Source organism: Phodopus roborovskii, unplaced genomic scaffold (genome assembly GCF_943737965.1).
Source record: "Phodopus roborovskii unplaced genomic scaffold, PHOROB, whole genome shotgun sequence".
NCBI lineage: Eukaryota > Metazoa > Chordata > Mammalia > Rodentia > Cricetidae > Phodopus > Phodopus roborovskii.
In genome coordinates, this window is record NW_026125295.1 from 12,671,202 (window position 1) to 12,694,319 (window position 23,118).

General features: G+C 38.8%; 1 protein-coding gene across 3 annotated transcripts in view; it reads right to left on the reverse strand.

Moving 5' to 3' along the window:
- Positions 1-23,118, reverse strand: part of Map4 (microtubule associated protein 4) — a 119,347-nt gene that overhangs the window by 45,810 nt on the left and 50,419 nt on the right. For all 3 annotated transcript variants that reach the window (XM_051203428.1, XM_051203443.1, XM_051203435.1), the window contains exon 4: positions 559-681. In XM_051203428.1, the coding sequence (XP_051059385.1) occupies positions 559-681 (123 nt within the window). The remainder of the gene's footprint in view (positions 1-558; positions 682-23,118) is intronic.

The following is a 23,118-nucleotide window of genomic DNA, read 5'->3' on the forward strand; positions in this document are numbered from 1 at the left end:
ACAAAACATTTTTCATCTGTGGAGGGCACTGTGAAGTTTTGCAAAGATTAAAAAACAAACAAACAAACAAAAAACCTGGGGGGGGGGGGGGCTGAAGAGATGGCTAGGAGGTTAAGAGCACCCCTGACTGCTCTTCCAGAGGTCCTGAGTTCCATTCCCAGAAACCACATGGTAGCTCACAACCATCTGTAATGAGACCTGGTACCCTCTACTGGCCTGTATGCATATATGCAGGCAGAACACTACATACATAATAAATAAATCTTTACACTCCCCATTCATCCCCCCCACCCCCCCAAAAAAAAAAACACTATAGGAAATTAAGGGCTTCTGATGAAAGTACAAAACTAGCTATGGCTGACCCATCCCTGTAATCCTAGCATTGAAAAGCTGAGGACTACAGTATGAGACTCTTATTTCAAACTCAGAAAGAAAAAACAAAGGATAAAGGTCCCAGTGAATGTTTATGGAAAATAATACTTTGGCCATGCCTTACTGAGGTATTTTGAAGCCAAAATGCTTTAGCTTCTCTTCTACTACCTCACAGCTCACACTTACCAGTCTGGTTAGTACCTAACACTTGCTGAGGCTGGAAACAAAAGCTTGAATCTTCTGGCCAGTTCTGGCTGTTCTGATATTCCTGGTAGGCCATTTTTTCTTCAAGGAAGTCAGAAGGAGACCCTTAATACAAAAACAAAACAAATTACTTACTAGAATTTACACATTACAGATAGATCAATATAACACATTAATATCTAATAAACACCTTGGGGGAGGGGAATTGTTTCCTGTTTTGGGGACAGATTTCTCATTATATAGCACTGGCTGTCCTGAAGTTATCTGGCTTTGTCTGTTTCTTTGAGTATTAAGACTAGAAGTGTGGGCTACCAAGCCCAGAAAGGAGAAAAAAAAATGCTTTTTTTTTTTTTTTTTTTTTTTTTTTTTGAAGCTAGAAGGAAATGGAAAGGTACTCCGTGATCAAAAATGAAAGACTCAGTATTCAGTAATTCTTGGACAAGCAAGACAGCGAAGTGATGACCTAAATTCAATCCCTAGGATCCACATGACAGGAGAAACCAACTCCTGCAGGTTACTGACTAATTCCTACATGTGCAATATGCACTTACTCCCAGACATACATAAAATCTAAACAAACAAAGGCAGTTCTCAAAACAATCAAAAAGTTCAAAGCAATTCTTGAATTTTGGGCTTTCTGGCTAAAATTAAGTTTAGATTTGGGGCTGGAGAGATGGTTCAGTGGTTAAGAACACTAGCTGGTCTCACAGAGGTCCTGAGTTAAATTCCCAAAAACCACATGATAGCTCACAATCATCTGTAATGAGAACTGCTGCCTACAGAAAGAACACTGTACGTAATAAATAAATCTTTAAGAAAGCTTATGTTCAAAGCGAATAAAATTTGAAATCACAGAAGTTTCAAAAGCTGTCTTGTTTCATAATCTATACAGAAGCTAATAATTAAACACTCAACTGCTGTTACACAGGGGGAAAAAAAAAAAAACTCAGAAGGAAAAACAAAGCAAAAACTCCTGTTAAGAGTCAATTGGCAAAAAGAAAAAAAAAAAAAAAAAAGTCAAATGTCATCAGGTGGTTCTGGTACAAGCTTTGAATCTCAACACTCTTGGAGGCAATGGCAGGTGGATCTCTGTGAGTTCAAGGCCAACCTGGTCTACAAGATGTGCCTGGCGAGCCAGGGCTGTTATACAGAGAAACTCTGTCTCGAAAAACAACAACACTGCAAGTGGCTAATCCCAACACTTGGAAGGCAGAGGCAGGTGGATTCTGTTGAGTTTGAGAACAACTACATAGCATGTTCCAGTAGAGTAAGAACTAGACAGTGAGACCCTGTCTCCCATTTAATTAAAAAAAAAAAAAAAAAGTGGGAGGATCCATTGGGTTTCACAAAAGATGCCAACATAAGTAAACAGTTTAAGGAAACAGTTTCACTATGTAGCCTTGGCTGGGCAGATCACACATCCTAGATGTAGACTGCCTTGACCTTGAACTTAACTTCCTGAATGCTGTAGTCCCAAGTGTGGCCCACCATTCCCACATGGCTGTTTTTTGTTAAATTTTCTTAATGTGTATGAGTGTTTTGCCTGTGAGTATGTCTATGCATGGTCAGAAGAGGGCATCAGATACTTGGAGCTTCAGTTATGAGACAACATATGGATACTGAAACCAAACCTAGGATTTCTGTAAAAACAGCCTTTACTCTAACTACTGAGCCATTCATCTCTACAGCCTCTGACAGTTTTTCAGCAAGGAACACAGAAGCAACTGGATACTTCATTACACCATCTACAAAAGTTGACCCCAGATAAACAAGAATTATAATCTTAAAAACTTGTAAAACACTAGAGAAGAAATCTGTGATCTTCAGATTATGTACAGATATACTGGTGCATCATCAAAACAGGACTGTCTACAGTGAATAGATCATTCAAATTAAACATCCAAATTTAAATTGAATAGCACTATAATTCCAGGACATAAGAGGTAAAGATAGGAGGATCAGGAAGACCAGATATCACTTGGTGAGACTGCCACAACAAACACACAATTTAGAAGATGATAAACCTTTATTAAAGGACTTACATTCAGAAAAGGTTAAAATCAATTATAATTCAATTTAATAATAGACATTTCAATAAAACCCAATGGATATTACACATAGAGAAGCAGCTCATTATTATTAGCCCTTAGGGAAATACAAATTTAAAAAGTTAATGAGGAGCCACACTATTAAATAGTAAAATGCCCATAATCAGCTAGGGTGTAACTGAATGGTAAAGTGCACAAGGTCCCAAGTTTAATCCCAAGCACTGGGAGGGAGAGGAAGAGTGACGCTGAAGAGATGACTCAGTGGTTGAGAATAGCTGATGTCCTTGTAGAGGATACAAATTTGGTTCCTAGCACCCCTAATAAGTGGCTCGTATCTGACACCTCAGCCTCTGTGGGCATCTACACTCACTTACAAACACTCAAACTTAATCCCAGCATTCAGCAGGCAGAGGCAAACACATCTGTGTAAGTACAAGTCAAATTCCAGGCCAGCTAGGTTTACCTAGTGAAACCTTGTATCAATCAATCAATCAATCAATCAGGGTTAAAAGCTGTGATCACTAAGACTGACAATACCAAAAGATTTTAATGGTTTGGGAAACCTGGGAACGTTCCCTTAATAATGTAAAATAGACCAGGTAGTGGTGGGGCACACCATTAATCCCAGCACTTGGGAGGCAGGTAGATCTCTGAATTATATGACAGTCAGAACTACAGTGTTCCAGGACAGCCAAGAGTATAAAGAAAAATCCAGTCTTGAAAAAAAATAAAGCAAAGAAAAACATGTACAATGGCATGGGAAATTTGGAACTGTTTGATGGTTTCCTTTTGTTTATTTATTTAAATATTTATTTGTGAGAAAATGTGAGTTTATGTTGGAGGTTAGATGAAAACTTCCAAGAGTCTGTTCTCTGGTCTCCTTATACTACATGGGTCCTGGGTACTGAACTCAAATCAACAAGCCTGGCAGCCAGTGCCTTTATCTCCTGAGCCAATCTTCCTTTCATTGTTTAAATACTATCTTTATTGGGGTTTAATTCACATCAGTGAAATTCATTCTTTTTAAATGTAGGATTTGAGGGGGATTGGTATGGTGACAGATGTGCTAGATCTAATTTTGGAACATTTTTTTAAAATTCTCAAAGAGAAATTCTATAACCTTTTGTTGCCCATGTCTACTTTATGCCCTGACACCAACTTTTTATTTCTATGGACTCACAATTTCACGTGGAATATTTTTAGGAGCTGTGAAACCTTTGTAAAATGGCCAAACACAGCTGTGTAGTTCTAACAGCAATACAGAATTGGCTTTATTTTTTCCATGTCTTCATCAGTGCCCATCCTATTTTAGCTCTATACTATATCTGGCTGTGATACAAAGTATTATACTAATGTACATACAAATAATACACACATACACACAACACATGATGGGGGAAGTCCGTATGTGTCTGTGTGTGAGTGAGTGAGTGTGTGTGTGTGTGTGTGTGTGTGTGTGTGTGTGTGTGTGTGTCTTACTGGCTGATGAATAAAACTGTTGACCAATAAGGTAGGACTAGGAGCTGAGAATTCTGGGATAGATTGGCAAAAACAGACACCATGTGATACCAGAAAGAAAGGATACCTCTGCATGTCCTCCAGTAAGACAAGACCATGTGGAAATACATAGATTAATAGAAATGGTTTAATAATTAAGACAGAGCTAACCAATAAGAAGCCCAAGCCACCAACCAACCCTTTTATAATTAATATAGCGTCCATGAGGAGCTGATGGGCAGCAGGACCAGCCAGGACAAAGAACCTCTCATTACACACACACTTAAAAGTAAATTATTTTTCCTGTTTTGTTTCCTCTTAACTTTATTGTTTAGATCTGCATCTCCCTGCAAACAAATCATGCTGAGCATCATTGGCACAAAAACAATGGGTATCATTGTGACATTATTTTCTACATTCACAACATACTTTGGTCACATTCATCCATCCTATCACTTCTTGTACTACTCTCTTCTCAAATACCTCCTATACTACTTTCATGTTTATGTGTCTTCCCTAGAGTCTGAATACACTAGAGAAAGCATGTAATGATTTGTGGGGCCTGATTTACTTACTTCATTTTATTTACATGATGATTTCTAGTTCTACCCATTTCCTGAAAACATGATCTCATTGTATGTGCACGCTTAACTTTATTCAGTTGTCAAAGATCACCTAGGATGATTCCATAGATTGGCTATTATGAATCAAAATGGCATGGACACAGGGACCTGTGTCTCTACTGTGTGCTGATGGGTTGTAAATGGGAGAAGTGGTATGTTTTTCTCACACACTTTGGAGAAGACACATTCAAGTGTGGTTACTAGGCTCTTTCTTTCTTTCTTTCCAGAAGGGAGGGGCAGCACAGCCGGAAGCAGCTCTAAGGAGCCTCGTTCAGAACAGGCAGTCTCTAGCTACAGTATTATTAATGAGCAGCTTTAACAGAAATGCACTCCCACATCTTCAGCAGACACGGCTGACCTAGATTCCCTTCTTAAAACTCCTTAGCTAAGCAGGCAAACTCCCCTGCAAGAACAACAGCATTGGAACTAAATTTATCTTTCCTTTTCTTTTTTTAAAAAGAGACAGCATCTCACTCTATAGTCTAAGTTGGTCTCAAATTCTTAAAAATCCCCTGCCTCAAAGACTGCTAAATATTGGCTGCAATTATAGATGTTGAGCCATTTAAGTCTATCTAGCTTTTGGGCTTTGATTTTATTAATATAACTGTAGTTTACTCAAAACCAATTATAGTTAAGTAAAAATGAAAAAAACTGTAAACAGTAATTCAATTTACATGAATAAATAGAAACGACCTTATCCCCATTAGTGACCTACTTGGTTTTTGCTGGGCAGTGCTGGTATATACCTTTAATCCCAGCACTTAGGACACAAAGGTAGGCAACCTCTTAGTTCAAGGTCAGCCTTGTCTACAGAGGGGGTTCCAGGACAGCTAAAGGTATACAGAGGAAAAACTGTCTCAAAAGCAAAAAAACCTTGGTCTTCTATTCAAGTATATTGGTTTGCGTAAGATGGCTTAGTAGGTAAAGGCGTGTGGAGTATAACCCTGGTGACCTCACTGGGTGGAGCTCCAGAAGCCAAGACAAGAGATGAGAGGATAAACTCTTGAGATAAAACTGTTCTCTGACCTCCACACATGTGCTATGACACTCGTATGCCACCTCCATGCACACAATAGTAATATTAAAACTGTTTACAAAAATGGGCTGAAGAGGTAACTTAGTGGTTAAGAGCATTTATTGCTCTTACAGAGGACCCAGGTTCAGTTCCACCTAACTCTTCTAATCATCGAGGGCACTGCATGAATGTAGTATACAAACATACTATTCAGGCAAAAGACTCACACACATTTAAAAAAATTTTTTTTAATTACAGAGAGGGAGAATAGGAGGTGACAGGAGCCAATTTCTATGAAACTGATCATCTACCAGAAAAAGCAACCAGCTAAATGTTAATACCAATTATTCAAATATTCCATCATTGTATCAAAACCAGATTAATTCTGTATGATAATACCAGGCTCAAGTGTAGACAGACACTGGGTTTTTTTTTTTTTTTTTTCCCCCTTCCAGTTTTTCAAGACAGGGTTTCTCTGTATTGCTTTGGGGCCTGTCCTGGAACTAACGCTGCAGACCAAGCTGGCCTGGAACTCAGAAAGATCTGCCTGCCTCTGTCTCCCAAGCGTTGGGATCAAAGGCGTGCGCCACCAATGCCTGCCTGGCTTTTATTTTTGGTTTTTAGAGACAGGGTTTTTCCTACGTCGCTCTGACTGTCCTGAAGTACAGGCTGGCCACTGCTAGGAATAAAGGCGTGTACCACCACATTCAGCTTAGACCCTGGGATTTAATATAATAGCATAAAAAACCCTCACTGCTTTGGTTTCACATACATATTGCTAATAACCTTTACAATATTACCACTTGTCAAGTTTCCATGCCAAATCAAAGAATATACATAGTTACCAGGGGAAAAAAATATAATACTACCAAATATTTATATTTGTGAAACAGATTTCCTTCATGTACTTCAACCCAAACAAACTGAATGCAGTACCTGCCACATTGTACTGGTGTCCAGAAAATGATGTTAAATGAACAATTGTAATTGTAATTTCCAGAAGAAAAAAATTATCTGGAGATTATTTATTTAACTTATTCTAAGTGTGTGAAGGCATCTGATTCCCTGGAACTGGAGTTCAGACAGTGGTGAGCCATGTGGGTGCTGGGAATTGAACCCAGGTCCTATTGAAGAGCAGCCAGTGCTCTTAACCGCTGGCTGCTTGACAGGTACTCTTTCATTGCTAACCCACCTCTCCAGCCAGTTGACTAGCACCAATAGTATTTTGTTGTATCTCTCCCATTTTGGGCTTTGGCAGTGTCTAAAATATCACATGGATTTAAACTACATAAACTTCTGACAGTCCTGACCCTAATTTCTAAGTGCTAGAATTACAAATGTCACCATGCCAGACTTGATGCTAAGGATCAAAGCCAGGACTCCTTAAAGGCAAGGCCAGCACACTCTGCTGCTACTTTCATAGCCCTTCTTAAAGGTTTTCCTTAGAAATTCAATGTACTAATTAAGATTCTCTTCATTTAAGGGGAGAAAAGAATAAAAAAACTTCTGCTCATTAAATTTCTTTTCTGCTGAAAAATGAAACTATTACAGTTGGTTTATAATTTAACTTTTCTAAACACTATTAAAATAAGCCAACTCATTCAATAAATTGAATCAGGTCAAATAGTGTAAAACACAGAGAATAAGGGATATAACTAGAATCAGGTCAGTGAAATAGGCATAGTAAGACAGGGTCATCATCTCTTGACATGATGTATAGATTTCCTAATTAGAGAAAAACAGAAGCCAGGCACTTTTCCTTTTTCAGGCAATAGGGATTGAAATATTTCCTTAGTGCATACCAGTGACTCATAATAAACCCCATTTCTGCTTTTATTTTCTGTTATGCAAGAGATAGATAGATAGATAGATAGATAGATAGATAGATAGATAGATAGATAAAACTAAAGTTAGAGAAGACATTAACAGGGTTTGGTACAAAGTCGGAAATTTTATTTATATGTAGTCATTTATAAACCCCATTTCTGCTTTTATTTTCTGTTATGCAAGAGATAGATAGATAGATAGATAGATAGATAGATAGATAGATAGATAGAACTAAAGTTAGAGAAGACATTAACAGGGTTTGGTACAAAGTCGGAAATTTTATTTATATGTAGTCATTTATAAACCCCATTTCTGCTTTTATTTTCTGTTATGCAAGAGATAGATAGATAGATAGATAGATAGATAGATAGATAGATAGATAGAACTAAAGTTAGAGAAGACATTAACAGGGTTTGGTACAAAGTCGGAAATTTTATTTATATGTAGTCATAATCAAAATTCATCTGTGGTAATCACATCTGATTATTAAACTTTATTTTTATACATATTGCATTTTCAATGGCTTCTATTATTTCTAACAATGTATTCAGGTTACTACAAATAATTGGCCATTTGTGCTCTCTGACAAAAAAAAAGGGGGGGGGATCTATATCCCAAAGTAGGGCAAATTATCCAAGGATATCTAATATTCTCATAGTAAAAGTTTACTGAACCAGTGGTACGCACAACTTTAATCCTAAGCACTAAGGAGGCAGAGGCAAATTTCTATGAATTATTAAGTCCAGCCTTGTCTACAGAGTGAGTCCCAGGAAAGCCATGGCTGTATAGTCTACTAAATAAATTCTGGAACCTTGCAAGATACAATACAAAGTATTAACATAAAAATATTAATTCTCCTCTTGTTTCTGGTCCTCTCTGATTCTGCTCTGCTAGTGTGTCATCTGAGGACTGGCTTGGTTACCTACCCCTTTATCATCCCTTCTTTGGGGGTACAGAGCTGGCCATGTGGCCTGATAGTCTGACCTGGGCAGTAAAGAAAAGCATTCAGAAAGCATTCAGCTTGGAGCGAGGGAGGCTTTTGTTTCTACATATTTTAAAAAAAACAAAAAACAAAAAACAAAAAGCAGATGTGGTGATGTCCTTTAATCCTAGCACTTGACTGGCAAAGATGAGTGTATCCTGGTCTGCAAAGAAAGTTCCAGCAAGCCAGGATAATGAGACTGTTTCAAGTAGGTCAGAAAGCTCACTATGTAGGCAAGAATAATTTTGAACTGGGCAGTGGTGGAGTATATATCTTTGATCCCGGCACTTGGGAGGCAGAGGCAGGTGGATCTCTTTGAGGCCAGCTTGATCTACAAAGCTACACAGAGAAACCCTGTCTCCAGAATAGCTTTGAATTTCTGATCCTCCTGTTATCTTGCCTGGTTTATGCACAAGGCCTCCTGCTGTTATCTGATGTATAATCTCCAGCTCTAGGCTTTAGTTTTAAGGCCTACTTACTCACACAACCCACAACATTAAGTACATTGGTTTTCTACCTACCATAGAAATGATAATAAAGCCAGAATCTTAGATGATAAAATTCTGCTTCCTTGTTCTACTAGTGCCCAATAAACACATATCATTGCACACTACACATATTGATGTGGTAGTTTTATTCTCTTCTGTGAAAGGGCAACAACACAAGTACTGTCTTTCACCATAACCCACCACACCTGCTTTTGACCTCACACTTGCATATACACCTACATGAGAACATAGATTAGAGAGAAATAGAAACAGAGACAGATAGGGCAGGCGGACAGACAAACAAGACAGACAGATAATTTTGGAGGATTTCACTATGCAGGCTGGCTCTCCAGAAATACTTCAATACATACATAACACAAGCAAGCATGTGTGCACACAAAAATGTTTTTCTTTTTCGTGTGTGTGTGTGTGTGTGTGTGTGTGTGTGTGTTTTCTGGGGATCGAACCAAGGGCCTGGCTTTTTTACCACTGAGCAACAACCCGGGCCTTTCATGGATTTCTTTAGAAGGGGATGATTAACAGTGCAGGCAAATATATTCCAAATCCTAAAAGGGATCATTTAGTCCCCTAACACAAGTGAACATTTTTCCTTATATATAAGGAAAGCCAAGAATAATGACAAACAGGATTTGTGAGGTAGCTCCAAGACCACCAAAAGTTCAGGCCAACATAGACTACACAGAGACTTTGAAATAATAGAGTGAAGCCAAACAAAAACAGAAAATGAAGGAATCTTTTAACTCAACCATTCCGAATTATCAGTAGTAGGAGTAGGTGTATGTGTGCACAAACAGTTCTCTCCCTCTTCCCTCTGGGGTCTGAAGAAAGAGCTCAAGTAAGCAGGTATGTCAGTGAGGACCTGAGGATGAAATTCAATGTCATCTTCCTGCTTCCACCTCCCAAGAATTACAGGCATAGTTTCTCATGCCCATCTTCTTTCTATTGGTTCTTAGTGGAGACCAAATGCCTAACAACGAGACAGACTACAACATGACTCTGTAATCTCTCAACATGACCTGCATGTCACCCACCCTACCCTTCTAACTAGGCATGAGCAGTACCCATCTACTATCAAGTAGAAACAGATTAAAATCAAGCAGGTCCTAAAAGGTAAATTATGCACCAGAGTACTCAACTCATTCACTGCTGTCTTCATTTGCTTATTCTTCAACCCATACTAGTGGCCTCCTCGGAGTTCCCCGTGGCCAAATGATTAAAGGAAAAATGTGTGATTTATACATGGGTCTATTCCCAAAGTGGGAACCTACTATCTCTATAGTCCCACCCACAGCAACCCTGAAAGACAGTGTTAATGTTGTAAGTCATATTCTTTCTCTAATGACTAGAGTGCCTACTTACAAACTCAGTTGGTGGATTGGGTTGGCTATAGTGGCAATGTATGGACTCAAAAACATAGTCTTCTCCCACAGAAATCTTACCTGCCTAAAGCTAACACAGAACATACCAACAATGAGACCCATTCTGTCACCTATCCTCAGGAGGGACTAGCTTGCCACCTGGTCATACTGTATGCCTTTCAAATTGGTAGAGAAACATGAATTTTTTTCCTCATAGAACCTTAACATGGAGCTGTCTCCCTAATGCCAGAGTACACAATTTTAGAATCAAGAAGAAAGGCAGGTGGGCTCATTCACACGCTAAGTACACAGTCTACCTCTGAGCCACACCCTAAGCCTCTGCTGTTCACCATTCTAGAACCCAATAATCCATCACAAAAATGTTGCCTCACTCTGCCAAATGAGTTCTACTAATCTGGAAGTATTAGTCTCCAAAGAGGAAATACCTCTACCAGCCTACACAACTAATGATGCAATTAAATTAGAAGATGGTACTGACTGCCAATTTGGTCCATTGGGACTCTTTATGTCACTGAAACTAATAGTCAGAACCTATGGGTTGGAATGACTGATCTTAATTATAAAGGAGAAATTACTAAATAAAGAAAGCCAGGAAGATTGTCTGAAACCCAGGGGACCCTTTGAAGCACCTCTTCAAACTTTCTTGCCAAAACTACAGGAACAAAACTACAGTAACAAAAACCAAACTGAATGAAATTTTAAGTAGGTAAAGTATTTCACTAGTTAAAAATAATTCAAATAGCTCAAGTTCTGCCTAAAGGAAGGGAAATATAAAATTGGTAATTTAGAAAAGCAAAGCATGGTGGTGCATATATTTAATCCCATCATTTGGAAGGCAGAGGTAGATGGGCCTTTTTGAGTTTGAGACTAGCATGATCTACACAGCAAAACTCCAGGCCTGCCCCCCCCCAAAGCGATCCCTCTGCCCGTCTCAAAAGAAAGTCACTGATATCAACAATGACCTTTTGACTAATTACACAAATGAGAACTACAGATTTCTTTCTGTAGTTTTGTTTTCAGTCCCTTTACGTCACCCTGAATGTCCTGTTAACTCACTACGTAGGCCAAGATGGCTTCAAATTCAACAAGGCCTGGTCCCACATTCTGAGTGCATGTGCCACGACACCAAGCTGAAAACTCAGATAGATAGATAGATAGATAGATAGATAGATAGATAGATAGATAGATAGATAGATAGATTTTTCTGTGTCCCAGGCTAGCCGCAAACTTGCTATGTAGGTGAAGATGACTAATCATTCTACCACCACCTCCACAGTTCTAGGAATATAGATGTGTGCTACCTTAAACAGGTTTGTTTTAAGACAGGATCTCATGTATGCCAGGCTGATCTTGAATTTTCTATGTCACCGAAAAGATGACCTTGAACTTCTGATCCTCCTGCCTCCCTCCTCGAGTACTGGGATTACAGGCTTAAAACAACATACCTGGTTTATGTATGCATTCTAACCATTTTCTTCTTCCCATTACTATGAATTCTGAAGATTGTTTTATGAGCTTAGTGTGATGTTCATGACTGTAACCTCAGCAGCATGTAGGAGGCAGATACAGAGGAATTTCTGAAAGACTAGACTATCAAGCATACTACCAGGCTATATATGGGGATACACACCAAGATTCTGTCTCAAAAAATAAACAAGGAACCCATTTCACTTGGTAATGTAATTACCTATCATGGACAAAGTCCTAGGTTTAGTCTCCAACACCAAATAAACCAGATGAGATGGAGCATACCTATGTTATGTTACTAACTCTTAGCAGGTAGAGTGGCAGGAAGATCAAGGCTAGTTTAGACTGTATGAGACCCTGTGTGTGTGTGTGTGTGTGTGTAAGTAAAAGTACTTCTCTCAAATTTGATGACTTGAGCTCAATCCCTAGCCTCTACGTGTGGTTACTCCTGCAGGTTGTACTCTATACAAGTATGTCAATGTACAACCCACTCACATGCACACAAGAAAAATTAAACATGTAATTAAATTTTGATAAATTTGTTGCATTGGAGACAGACTGTACAGTAAGCAACTTCTTGCTTTAGGGAAAAGATAAGGGCTTTTATTTTATCACATAAGGGAGGCTTAAAAAACAAAATGGTTTCATTGTCACACTGAGTTGAGATGCATGTAGAAAAGAGCATATGAAAGCACCCCAGGTCTGGGTGAATTTATTGGATCAGGTTAACACTTTCTTTGGCAGTTGTTAAGTACAAAGCACACACAGAAAGAAGAGCACCTCTTTATTCCAGTGTGCTTTCTATTGTCTTCCTTCCATAGTGTTCTGCTCTGCTCTGAAGAACATTGAACAGCAGTCATGGCAGTGAGTTTTTTGGTAAGCACCACCATGAGCATCTTCCTGGGACATATCTGCCAGTATTCTATAATGGCTTCCAGGTAGCTTGGTAGACTGAAGGAATTCAGCAACATCAATGAAACCAAGTAAACAAAGGGAGGACTAGAAATATGGTCAGAAAGATGACAGGATTTATTTTCTGGTCCCTTCTAGTATATGTTGGTTCTCAGCCTGCCCTCTAAAAATGTGATCTACATGCATGGTCACAACAGATACCTTTTAAAACTTTTTAGTTAATATTTCATATGCATAGGTGTTCTGTCTGCATGATGTCTATGTACTCCATGAGTTCCTGGTGGCCTCAGAGACCAAAAGAGGGCATAAAATCCCCCAGAAACTAGAGTTACAGCTGGTTGTTAATCACCATGAGAATAGGGGAGTCAAACCTGGGTCCCCTGGAAAAACAGTCAGTGCTCTTCTGAGCCACTTCTCCTGAACTCCCAAATCCAAAATGTTTAAGAATGAATACACACTGCTGAAGGCAGACAGAAGCAAGCTAGGAGACTAATTCAGAAGACCATGATGTTAGATGGTAGTTCCAACTAGGGGAAAGACCAGAGGAAGGATATACCCATACATGGTCAGGAACCCTCTTTTTTTTTGGGGGGGGGGGGTAGATGTGAATGAGAGAAATCAGAGTAAGACAGATGTTTAAGCCTGCTTGCTAAAGGGCAAAGTTTGCATTTAATGAGATTGGGAGCAGGTGTTTCTGTTTGAGTCTTATTATTTCGCTGGTGGTAAGGGAGTTCAGTTTAGGACATCTGAAACTGGAAATGTTGAGTTCTGCATCCAAACGTCAATTTCAATTTCTAATCTTCATAGGGTTACATCTGTTCTTACAAAAAGGTTCCATAACTATCTATCACTTAAATAGTATCTACATGTTTATATGTTTATGTATTCTCTCTATAGCTTTTTTTTTAATTTTGAAAAACTAAAATTCTGTATCCAAACACTAACTACCCAACTAACTACCCAATTATTTTCCACTTCTATAAATCTGACTCTTTCAGGAGTCTCATATAAATATTATCATAGCATCTGTATTCTGCGATTGACCTGGTTTCTTCACAGTACTAGATATGTGAACCTATAGTCTTGAACATGCCAGGCAAGCACTCTAATGCTATTCTACATTCCTCACAGCTTAAATAGTTCCCTATCAATTATGATGTCTCATCATAAGGTTCACCCATGTTGTAGCCATCAGAAGTTCATATGCTACATTTTATTTATCCAGTCTTGTGTTGATGGAACACATAAGTAGCTTCTATCTTTTGGGTAATATAAATAATACATCTATAAATATGGGTGAACAAAAGTCTGTTCTTATTGGGCATTTTTTTTAATGTTTTTATTTTATTTTGAGATTAGCCTAGGCTAACTTCAAACTTGTTTTAATTTCTTGTTGCTTGAGATTCCTAAGTGCCATAATTATACCTCTATTTGTTTTATTGTTTGTTTGTTTAAAGAAAGGCAGGGTCTCATGTACTCTGGGTTAGCTAGCCATAAACTCAGTATGTAGACAAGCCAAAGATGATCTTGGGAACTCGGGATTTATTTAGCTCAGTGGTAGAGTGCTTGCCTAGAAAGGACAAAACCCTGGGTTTAGTCCTCAGTTCCCACCCCTCAAAGGTTTTCTGACCCTGTGTTACATTCTAGCCCTCAATGTAACCACTCCCTGCCTGCCACACAATTTTTTAAAGGTACAGGTAAGTAGGTAGGTGGGTGGGTGGGTGGGTGGGTGGGTGTGGGTGTAGGTGTAGGTGTATGATCCATCTTCGTCTGCCTCTGCTGAAATTAAAGGAATGTGTTACTTTGTCTAGCTGACTCCACACCCAGACTAGCCTCAAACTTTCCATGAACTACTTCTGCACCTTAAGTGTTGGGAGCACAGGCACCAATACATTTTTAACTAACTCTTATACGAGGTATAAAAATATAATCATTTTTAGATTTATTTTTATTTTATGCATATGGTATTTTGACTACATGTATGAGTGTCTGGTACACCGGGAGGCCGAAAGAGGACCTCAGAACCCCTGGAATTAGAATTACAGAAATTGTAAACCCACAAGAAGTTACTGAGACTTGAACCTGGGTCCTCTGAAAGAGCAGTTAGTGCTCTTATTTGCTAATCCATTTCACCAGTACCCTAACAATTCTTTTATACATAAATATCTATATTTCCTAACACAACTTGATGAATGGTCTATACTTTTCCTAACAAATTATTTTGGCATCCTTGTCCTTATGTAAATATGCACAAAGATGTATTCACTGGCATTCTATTCAATTCCTTGGTCTGGATATCTACCAGCACTGCAGTTTGCCTTTGTTTAAAACAAGGTCTTAGGTAACCCAGACTAACCTTGAACACATGGTCCTCTTGCCTACCCCCCAAGAGCTAGGACTACAGAAATGCACCACTACCGCGCCTGGCACCTTAGTATCATACAGTCAGATTTATTTAATTCAGAATATGAAGTTTTGAAAACAACAAGTGTGACACTTTTAACTTTGTTCTTTTCAAGACTGTATTTGTTACTTGGGTTGTTTTTTGAGATTAGATTTATGTGGTCAGTTTTTCTGGGTTGTTTGTTTTTTGCCAAGGAGATTACTTTGAGTTTTAGGGAAAGTGGCTTTCTAAAATGGCATAATAAATCTTCTAACATTTCACTGCCATGTTGGAAGCTGTTTTCAGAACCTAGCCACACTTAACCATTTGTGTGTATCCTTCTCATACCCAAGTTCCAGCACCTATTTTGTGATTGGCTTTGTTGGTGGTGGCTGGGGTACTATTTTTTGTGTGGCGGCCAGGATAACCTCAAATACGAATCAAGAATGCCTCCAGGCAAAGTGGTGGTGATGTTAAGTCTTATTGTTTGAGACAGGGTTTCTCTGTGTAAACTGTCCTGGAACTAACTCTGTAAACCAGGATGGCCTCGAATTTGAGATCTGCCTCTCTCTGCCTCCTGAGTGCTGGGATCAAAGGCATTCGCCAACACATCTGGATAGCACATGTCTTTTGGGAGACAGATCAAGGCCAGCCTAGTCTACATGGTGAGTTCCAGGACAGTCAAAGCAACATAGAATGACCCTGTCTGGGGGTAGAGAGGTGCAGGGATTAGACAGCAAGCCTTCTACTGCCTTTGAAACAAAGTCTCTCATTGGACTGGAGCCCATCAATTAGGCTGGCTGACCAGAGAGTTTTAGGGATATGTCTCTTCAGTATCCTCACCTATTGAATGTCAAGTCCTCCAAAAGCAAAATATTGGCCTTCAGAAAGGAAGAGGATGCTCACAAGCCTTGGGAGATTAAGAAGTCATACATGCAGATGGACAAAATCTTTGAAGATTCTTGAAAGCCCTTATCAACAGCTACTGGGAGGTGGAAAGAAAGAAATATTGGGAACTGCCTTCAAGTTACAGTGCTGCAGGTTTCTGGAGCCATGCTGGAGTGGGCTATCTGGTGGTACAGCTACTTTTGTGTTATCCTTGCTCCTTGTAAGTAACCCCTCACCTGTTAGTAATCCCAAAGAAATGCTCAATGAACATTGGTACAATCATTACTGTCTGTCCTTAGCTGCCTTCTTGGGTGAAGACTGTTTATCTGTTTGTCTCCCCAGGTAATACCTCCACATCCAGCTTTTTACATGGATACTGAGGACTGAACTCGTGAGGCAAGCATGTTACTGACTTAGCCATCTCCCCAGCACTAAGAACCCTAACACTAGGGCTCATCCCTTGAAACTTTTCCCTCTTGGGAGCTCTTTATAACTTAATCTGTATTTCCTAAAAACCCTAGAAATCTAGTTAGTCCTGAAGCTAAAAAATTAATTTTCTAAATTAAAATAAATTGTGTATGTGGAATTTCCTGAAAATTCTTATTTTTATCAGGAAATGATTAAGAAAAACAACAGTAGGGCTGTGGAGGTGGTGGTGAACAACTTTGATCACAGTACTTTGGGGAAGTGGAGGCAGAGGTAGGAGGATCTCTGTGAGTTCAAGGTCAGTCCAATAGCCAGAGTTACAGGGAGAATCCTTCTCAAAAGGAAGAAACCCCAAAAAAAAAAAAAAAAAAAAAAAAAAAATCCACACAAAAACTTTACTAAGCGTTGATTGCTAGTATGTTATTAATGTCTGCAATAATTGGCTTATATATGAAAAAAAAACACAAAAGAACTAAACCTTTATTTCTAAGATTACTGGGGGAGAGAGAAAAATAAGAACAGATTACCATATGAATATTTAAGATTATAATATGTTTGAACTTCATTTATGACATGTCAGCTCATAGACTGGCTGTAGAAGTCATTTATCTGGTAAGACTCTTTTATGTTTATCTGATGAGACCAGAGACAGGAAAGGGGGGGGGGGGGGAGAGACACACATAGGACATACACCTTCAGTGTTAGAAGTGTAGCATAACAGTTACTATTTTGAGGCTGACATGATCTTCAGGGCAGATAACAGAAAAATTGTCACTGTAAAAACATCTATGAGTCTGCACACCCAAACATACACACATAATCACATGTACACAGAAATTCTACCTGTTCCAATTACAATAGAAACAGCCAGCAACACTGCTGGATAACCTAGTTTTACACATAGTAGTACTCTGTATTTGACCAGTATGCATTTTGTTTTTTACTAAAACACTCTCACCATATATATTAGCATGAAGAGGAAGAACCAAATCATAGGCAGGTTTCAATTTCCATCAAGAATTGCTCCTACAGTAACTGCTCCTGTAAGATGCAGTGGCAAACACCTGTAATCACAATCACAAGGAGGCTGAGGAAGAAGAACTATTATTGTGCACTCAAGGCCAGCATGGGCTATGCATGTTATCAGGCCAGACCAGCCTCCCTCAAACAAATAAATAATAATAACAACAATAATAAACCTCTGCCATCGCAAGTAACACATACCTATAAAACGTTAGTAAGGACTATGAAATAGTCTTTAGGGTACATAAATACTACACTGAAAACCACTATGGTGGCATATGTCTATAATACCCAGGACTCAGGAAGCTAAACCAAGAGGACTGACATAAATTCAAGACCATCCTGGGCTACACAGCTAGACCCTTTTTCAAAACAAAATGAAAATCTATACTGACTTTTCCTTTCCCTGCCTCTCCCCCATCCCCACCCCCAAACCCTGTTTTTCCGAGATAGGGTTTCTCTGTGTAGCTTTGGAGCCTGTACTGGCACTCACTGTGTACAACAGGCTGGCCTGGAACTCATACAGATCTGCCTGCCTTTGCCTCCCAAGCGCTGGAATTAAGACATGTGCCACACACATCCCCAAGCTCCTGCCCCATTTTGAGGGTGGGGGGGGGGGGACTTGCTATGCACACCAAAGCTAGCTTGGAATTCTCAATCTTCCTGCCACTCACTGCCTTATAAATGCTGGAACTGCAAGTACATACCACCATCCCTAGACTCTTAAAAGGTGTCTTAATTCAGTCAACATACTACATTTACAAATTTTTCTATTGTACAAATACAGCATTCTACACACTACACTTTATTAAAGCCACCGATTAAATATTATTAAACACAACAAACTATTATATAAACCCAGGAGGTACTGCAAAAAATAAAAAATAAATAAAAAGTGGTACTATAAAGTACTTAACAATTGATATGCCACAGACACTGCCTTTTAGAAGACCTTTGTACCATTCTGCCAACTCAACAGATTCTACTCAATTATCAACAGTCAACTGAGCTTCCTAATGCTCAGATTCTGGATAACACTGAAGTGAAAATGCTTAAGAAGACCATACAATCACAGAATTAAGTGAGTGGGATTCAAAGCCTCAAAGTGACTACTTATATACTTAAGTAATTAAGACCCCAGCCAAAATACAGTTCATAATATGTTAATGTATGATGTTTATTAGCATAATTTATTTAGCACAAAGACATAGCATGTCTCATATACAAACTAAGTCACAAAAAAATACAAATGAAGCTAAAAATTTTTAATAAAAAAAAGAATAAATAGACTTCTACATCTTCATTATTGGATGATACAGGAGTAGAGAGAAAATGAGAATGATCATCACATTAAGTAGGGAGGCCCCATGTAGTCTGTGACCATCATAATAACAGCACTTTATCTTTTTTCAAGGGACAGGCTACTTCCTAAGAAGCTATATATGAAACATTACATTATCGCTTTCAAAATTAAATAAACAGATGGAGCTTTAAAAAAGACTACATTAAATTTCATCTATTAGCAGAAAATCAAAATATTTGTATAAATCAAAGAAAATGCATTTAAAACTTTTAAAACAAAATAAACATAACATGGAACAAAACAATGTCAATTATGAAGTATGAGTGTATGTGACATCTGCTGCCTTGTGGTTATCTTTCTGTCACTTAGATTATAAAAAAAAAAAAAAAAAAGCAACAGAAATGTACCAAACGACTTTTAAAAAGCAAATGCTATTTTCTTTTTTAAAGTTCCCTAGCCAACTCCCCACCACCCAATAAAAATGGGAACAAAGCAACTACATATTAAAAGAAGCATGTTCTATTTGATGGCATGCTTTCCTACAGAGTTTCACACTGTTATCAACAGCATGGAAGACAAGCTGCACCTCTCTCTGCTTTCTGCCTAGACCTTCACAAGACACTAGCCTTGTGATCCAATCCCCCTGGAACACAATACTTCAGTTCCAGAAGACACTGCAAGGACTTTCTTAAATCTTAAGTTATTCTGACTTGAAATAGTACCTTTCTAAGGGCATTGATTTTAAGACAAGGTCTCATGAAGCTCAGGGTAGCCTTGAACTCAATATAGCTCAGACTGGCCTCCTACTTCTAGAATCTCTAACTTCTTACTGGAGTCTGAAATCTCAGATGTGAGCCACTACAAACAGGTTTCAAAGGTAATTCTGTGTCAGAAGATCAAATAAAAAGTACATTTCACATTCCAGTTCTTATCTGAGAAGTTCTCTAAGAACTCAAACATGGCCTAAGATTTATGTTCCACTCCTAAAATGTTGCCATAACATGGTTCTAGGTTTTATATTTTGTTTTGTTTTACTTATTTCTTTGGGGAAATTTAGAGAAAAAAAAGTAGCAATGGGATATCATTTCATGATAAAGGATTTTATACTCAGGACTTCACATATAATGTACCATGTCTACTAGAATGCTGCAAAGGGGGGAAAGGCAGTTCAGAGCTCAAAACTCTAATTCTGAGAACAAACAGACCTTAATCGTGAATGAATTTCTGGACCAATCGGACAACAATTTCACATTCAGGCAGTGACACCTGCATGAAGTCTGACAGCCTGAATGATACAGTAGGAAGGTGGCTACAGTGAGCAGTGGCTGGTGTGGGGGGCACAGGGAAGTTTAACTGCTTCAGAAGCTGGCTAAGCTTCCAGTGCTTCAAGTGTTCTGCTGTTGGCTTCTCTGTTCTGGAAAAAAAAACTGCTTTTTAACCTACATTACCCACTTCCCTACTGCAGGAGTCAGGAACACTACAGCTGTGTTCCAGTTCCCAATTCTTACTCTTCATACTTTGATTTTGTCCAAAAAGTAACTGAATATTTAAAAAATCAATTCACAACTGTGTTGTCAAATTTTCAGAAGAGTCTAGTCTCAACAAATAGTTTATAATAATAAAAAAAATTTGGGTCCACCTTCCAAATAACAAAGGAGAGAGAGAGAGAGAGAGAGAGAGAGAGAGAGAGAGAGAGAGAGAGAGTCACTGTGTAGTGTAGCCCTACCTGACTGGGAGTCAGAAGATAAGTCAACCTCTGTGTGCTGGGATTAAAGGTACTCACCACAACACCCAGCACAAATAAAAGTTTAATTCAGAAAAACAACTTTTCAACTGGAAAATATTAATTCCGATTTTAGTAAGGTGGAAAGAAACACTGGTTGCCTGAAAGCCTAACCTTTACTAAAAGCAAGCTCACAGAGGGAAGCAGAAGAGGCAGGAAAGGGAAATTCACTGCAGTTCGGTGGCCTCAACCCCTTTATGAAAGCAGAGGTTCTCAATTGGTTTTACAGTGTGCTGATTCCCATTAAATATGAAAAGAAAGAAAGAAAAAAAAAAAAAAACAAATGGAGAATACCAACTAAAAATGTTTAAAGAAAAATGTAAGGCTGAATTAAATGATAAAATGAATCTAAAAGATCAAGAAAAAAAAATGACATCTGGTGACTTTTATAAAAATACTAGAATCTGAAGAAGTCATTTTGCACATTGTGCTCACAAAGGGAAAGGAGGTTCCATCAAGCCCTGCAGAACACAAGAAGCAGGGTGGCTTGTTCAGGCATCAGCAGGAATAGGCCCCGAAGAACTACCCTCAGCTTCTTTTACATGGTGTCCAGGAAGGAAAAGCAAAGCTGCAAAATGCTGAAGGTTTTAGGAGTGTAACGGTGCTTAGGAAAGATCACTGGTCTGGTGTTGCAGCAGCCCCAGTGTTGAGAGACACGCTAGGCTTCTAGGAGGAGAAAAATAGAAAGGGAGGAAGAAACAGGAAGGGGAAGGAAAGGGTGGAAAAGCACAGGTCGTTAGTAAACAGCAAGTTTAATACAGCAAGATGCTCATAAACTCCACTATGCTATTAGTGGAGCTACTCCTCTCTCAGCTCTACAGACAACATTCTGAGGAAAACTGAGAGGGGATTTTCAAAAAAGCACTAAGCCAGATGCTCTAGTTAGTGATGGCCAAATCAGAAGCAGGTCACAACATGCTCCCCAAAACATGCACTCTTCACCCACTCTATGTCTTCCCTCCTCTAATGAATCTGTTTACTCAGTTAACCCACCTGTTTTTAAAGAAATTACAGAGGTCAACCTCAGAACCCAAACAATCCAGATGTGAACACTATATTTTACCTAAGGAAGGAAAGATGTCCAAAAGTAGAAAAGCTCTTATGGTGCCAACTGGAAATTCACTAAATAGCTGGGTTCCCTTATTTGTCCAGGAAACTTTTGATGCTTCAAAACTGTGTATTGGGCACACACAGCCCTGCCCCAGCCACTGTACTATTAAATATTTTTTAAACACTTACGTCTCAGGGCTGGAGAGATGACTCGGAGTACCTGAGTTTGATTCCCAGCACCCACATGATTTACAATTATTTGTACCTGCAACTTCAGGAGATCCCATGCTGTCTCTACCCCTGCCGCCCCCCCCCCAAATTAAAATAAATCTTTAAAAAAACAAAACAACAAAAAAACTGTAAGCCTTTTCTGGTCCAACATACGGTTGGAAAAGAAGTCTAACCTAGATTTGACAGCTTTCTTCCTGTGTAAAAAATATCCATTTGTTACAAATAGCTTTTCATCTAGGCATCCTTCATCCCTTCTTCCTTCCAGCACTAACTCCAGGTTAAAATACCACGTTTACTTTTTTGCTTTTTGTTTTATTAAGGTTGCTTTTGTTTTCAATTATGTGTACAGTGTGAGTTTGTCTGTGTATGGGTATGTGCATGTGAGTACGGTTGTACTCACATGAAAGGCCAGAGGGAGATTGCCCTGGAGCTGAAGTGATAGATGGTTGTCATTCACCCAACATGACCCTGCAGGAAATTAAACTGGGGCCCTGCAACAGCAACACAGATCTTAGTTACTGAGCCCTCTCTCTAGTCCTGCTTTTTGTTTGCTTGTTTGTCTTGTTTTGAGAAACAAGCAGGTTATAAGGTCTAAACTGGCCTCAAACTGCCTGTCAAGTGCTGTAATTACAGGTGTGAGCTGACACATCCTTGTACAAAGCACTCATGTTTAAACCACTTTTCCTTTAACCATATTTTTCCTTACAAATCAGAAACAGAAATAATCAACACATATGAGTACAACTGTCAAAGCAAAAAATTAAAGGTGGGGCACACCTTTAATCACAGCCCTCAGAAGGCAAAAGGCAGGCAGATCTCTGTGAATGCTAGGCCAGCTTGATCTACAAATCAAATTCCAGGATGGCCAGAAAAACTCTGTCTAGAGGGGTAAAAAGTCAATTCTTTTGGAGTACAATATTGCTAAAACGAAAATTAATGTTATGAAGTAAAACAAAAACAAAAACAAAAAAAAAATAACCTAGACTTCAATTTCTTTGAGGTATAAAGATATGTCTTTTTTTTTTTTTAAAGAGGAAACTACAGTAAGTTGAAACTATGGTCTCATACATGGGTAGGTGTTTTGTTTTCAAATAAAGTCTTAATAAATTACCCAAGCTGACAGTAAGTCATTCTATAGAGGCCTCTAATTTGTGCTCTTCCTGCCTGAGCTTCCCAAGTAGCTGGGAATATAGGCC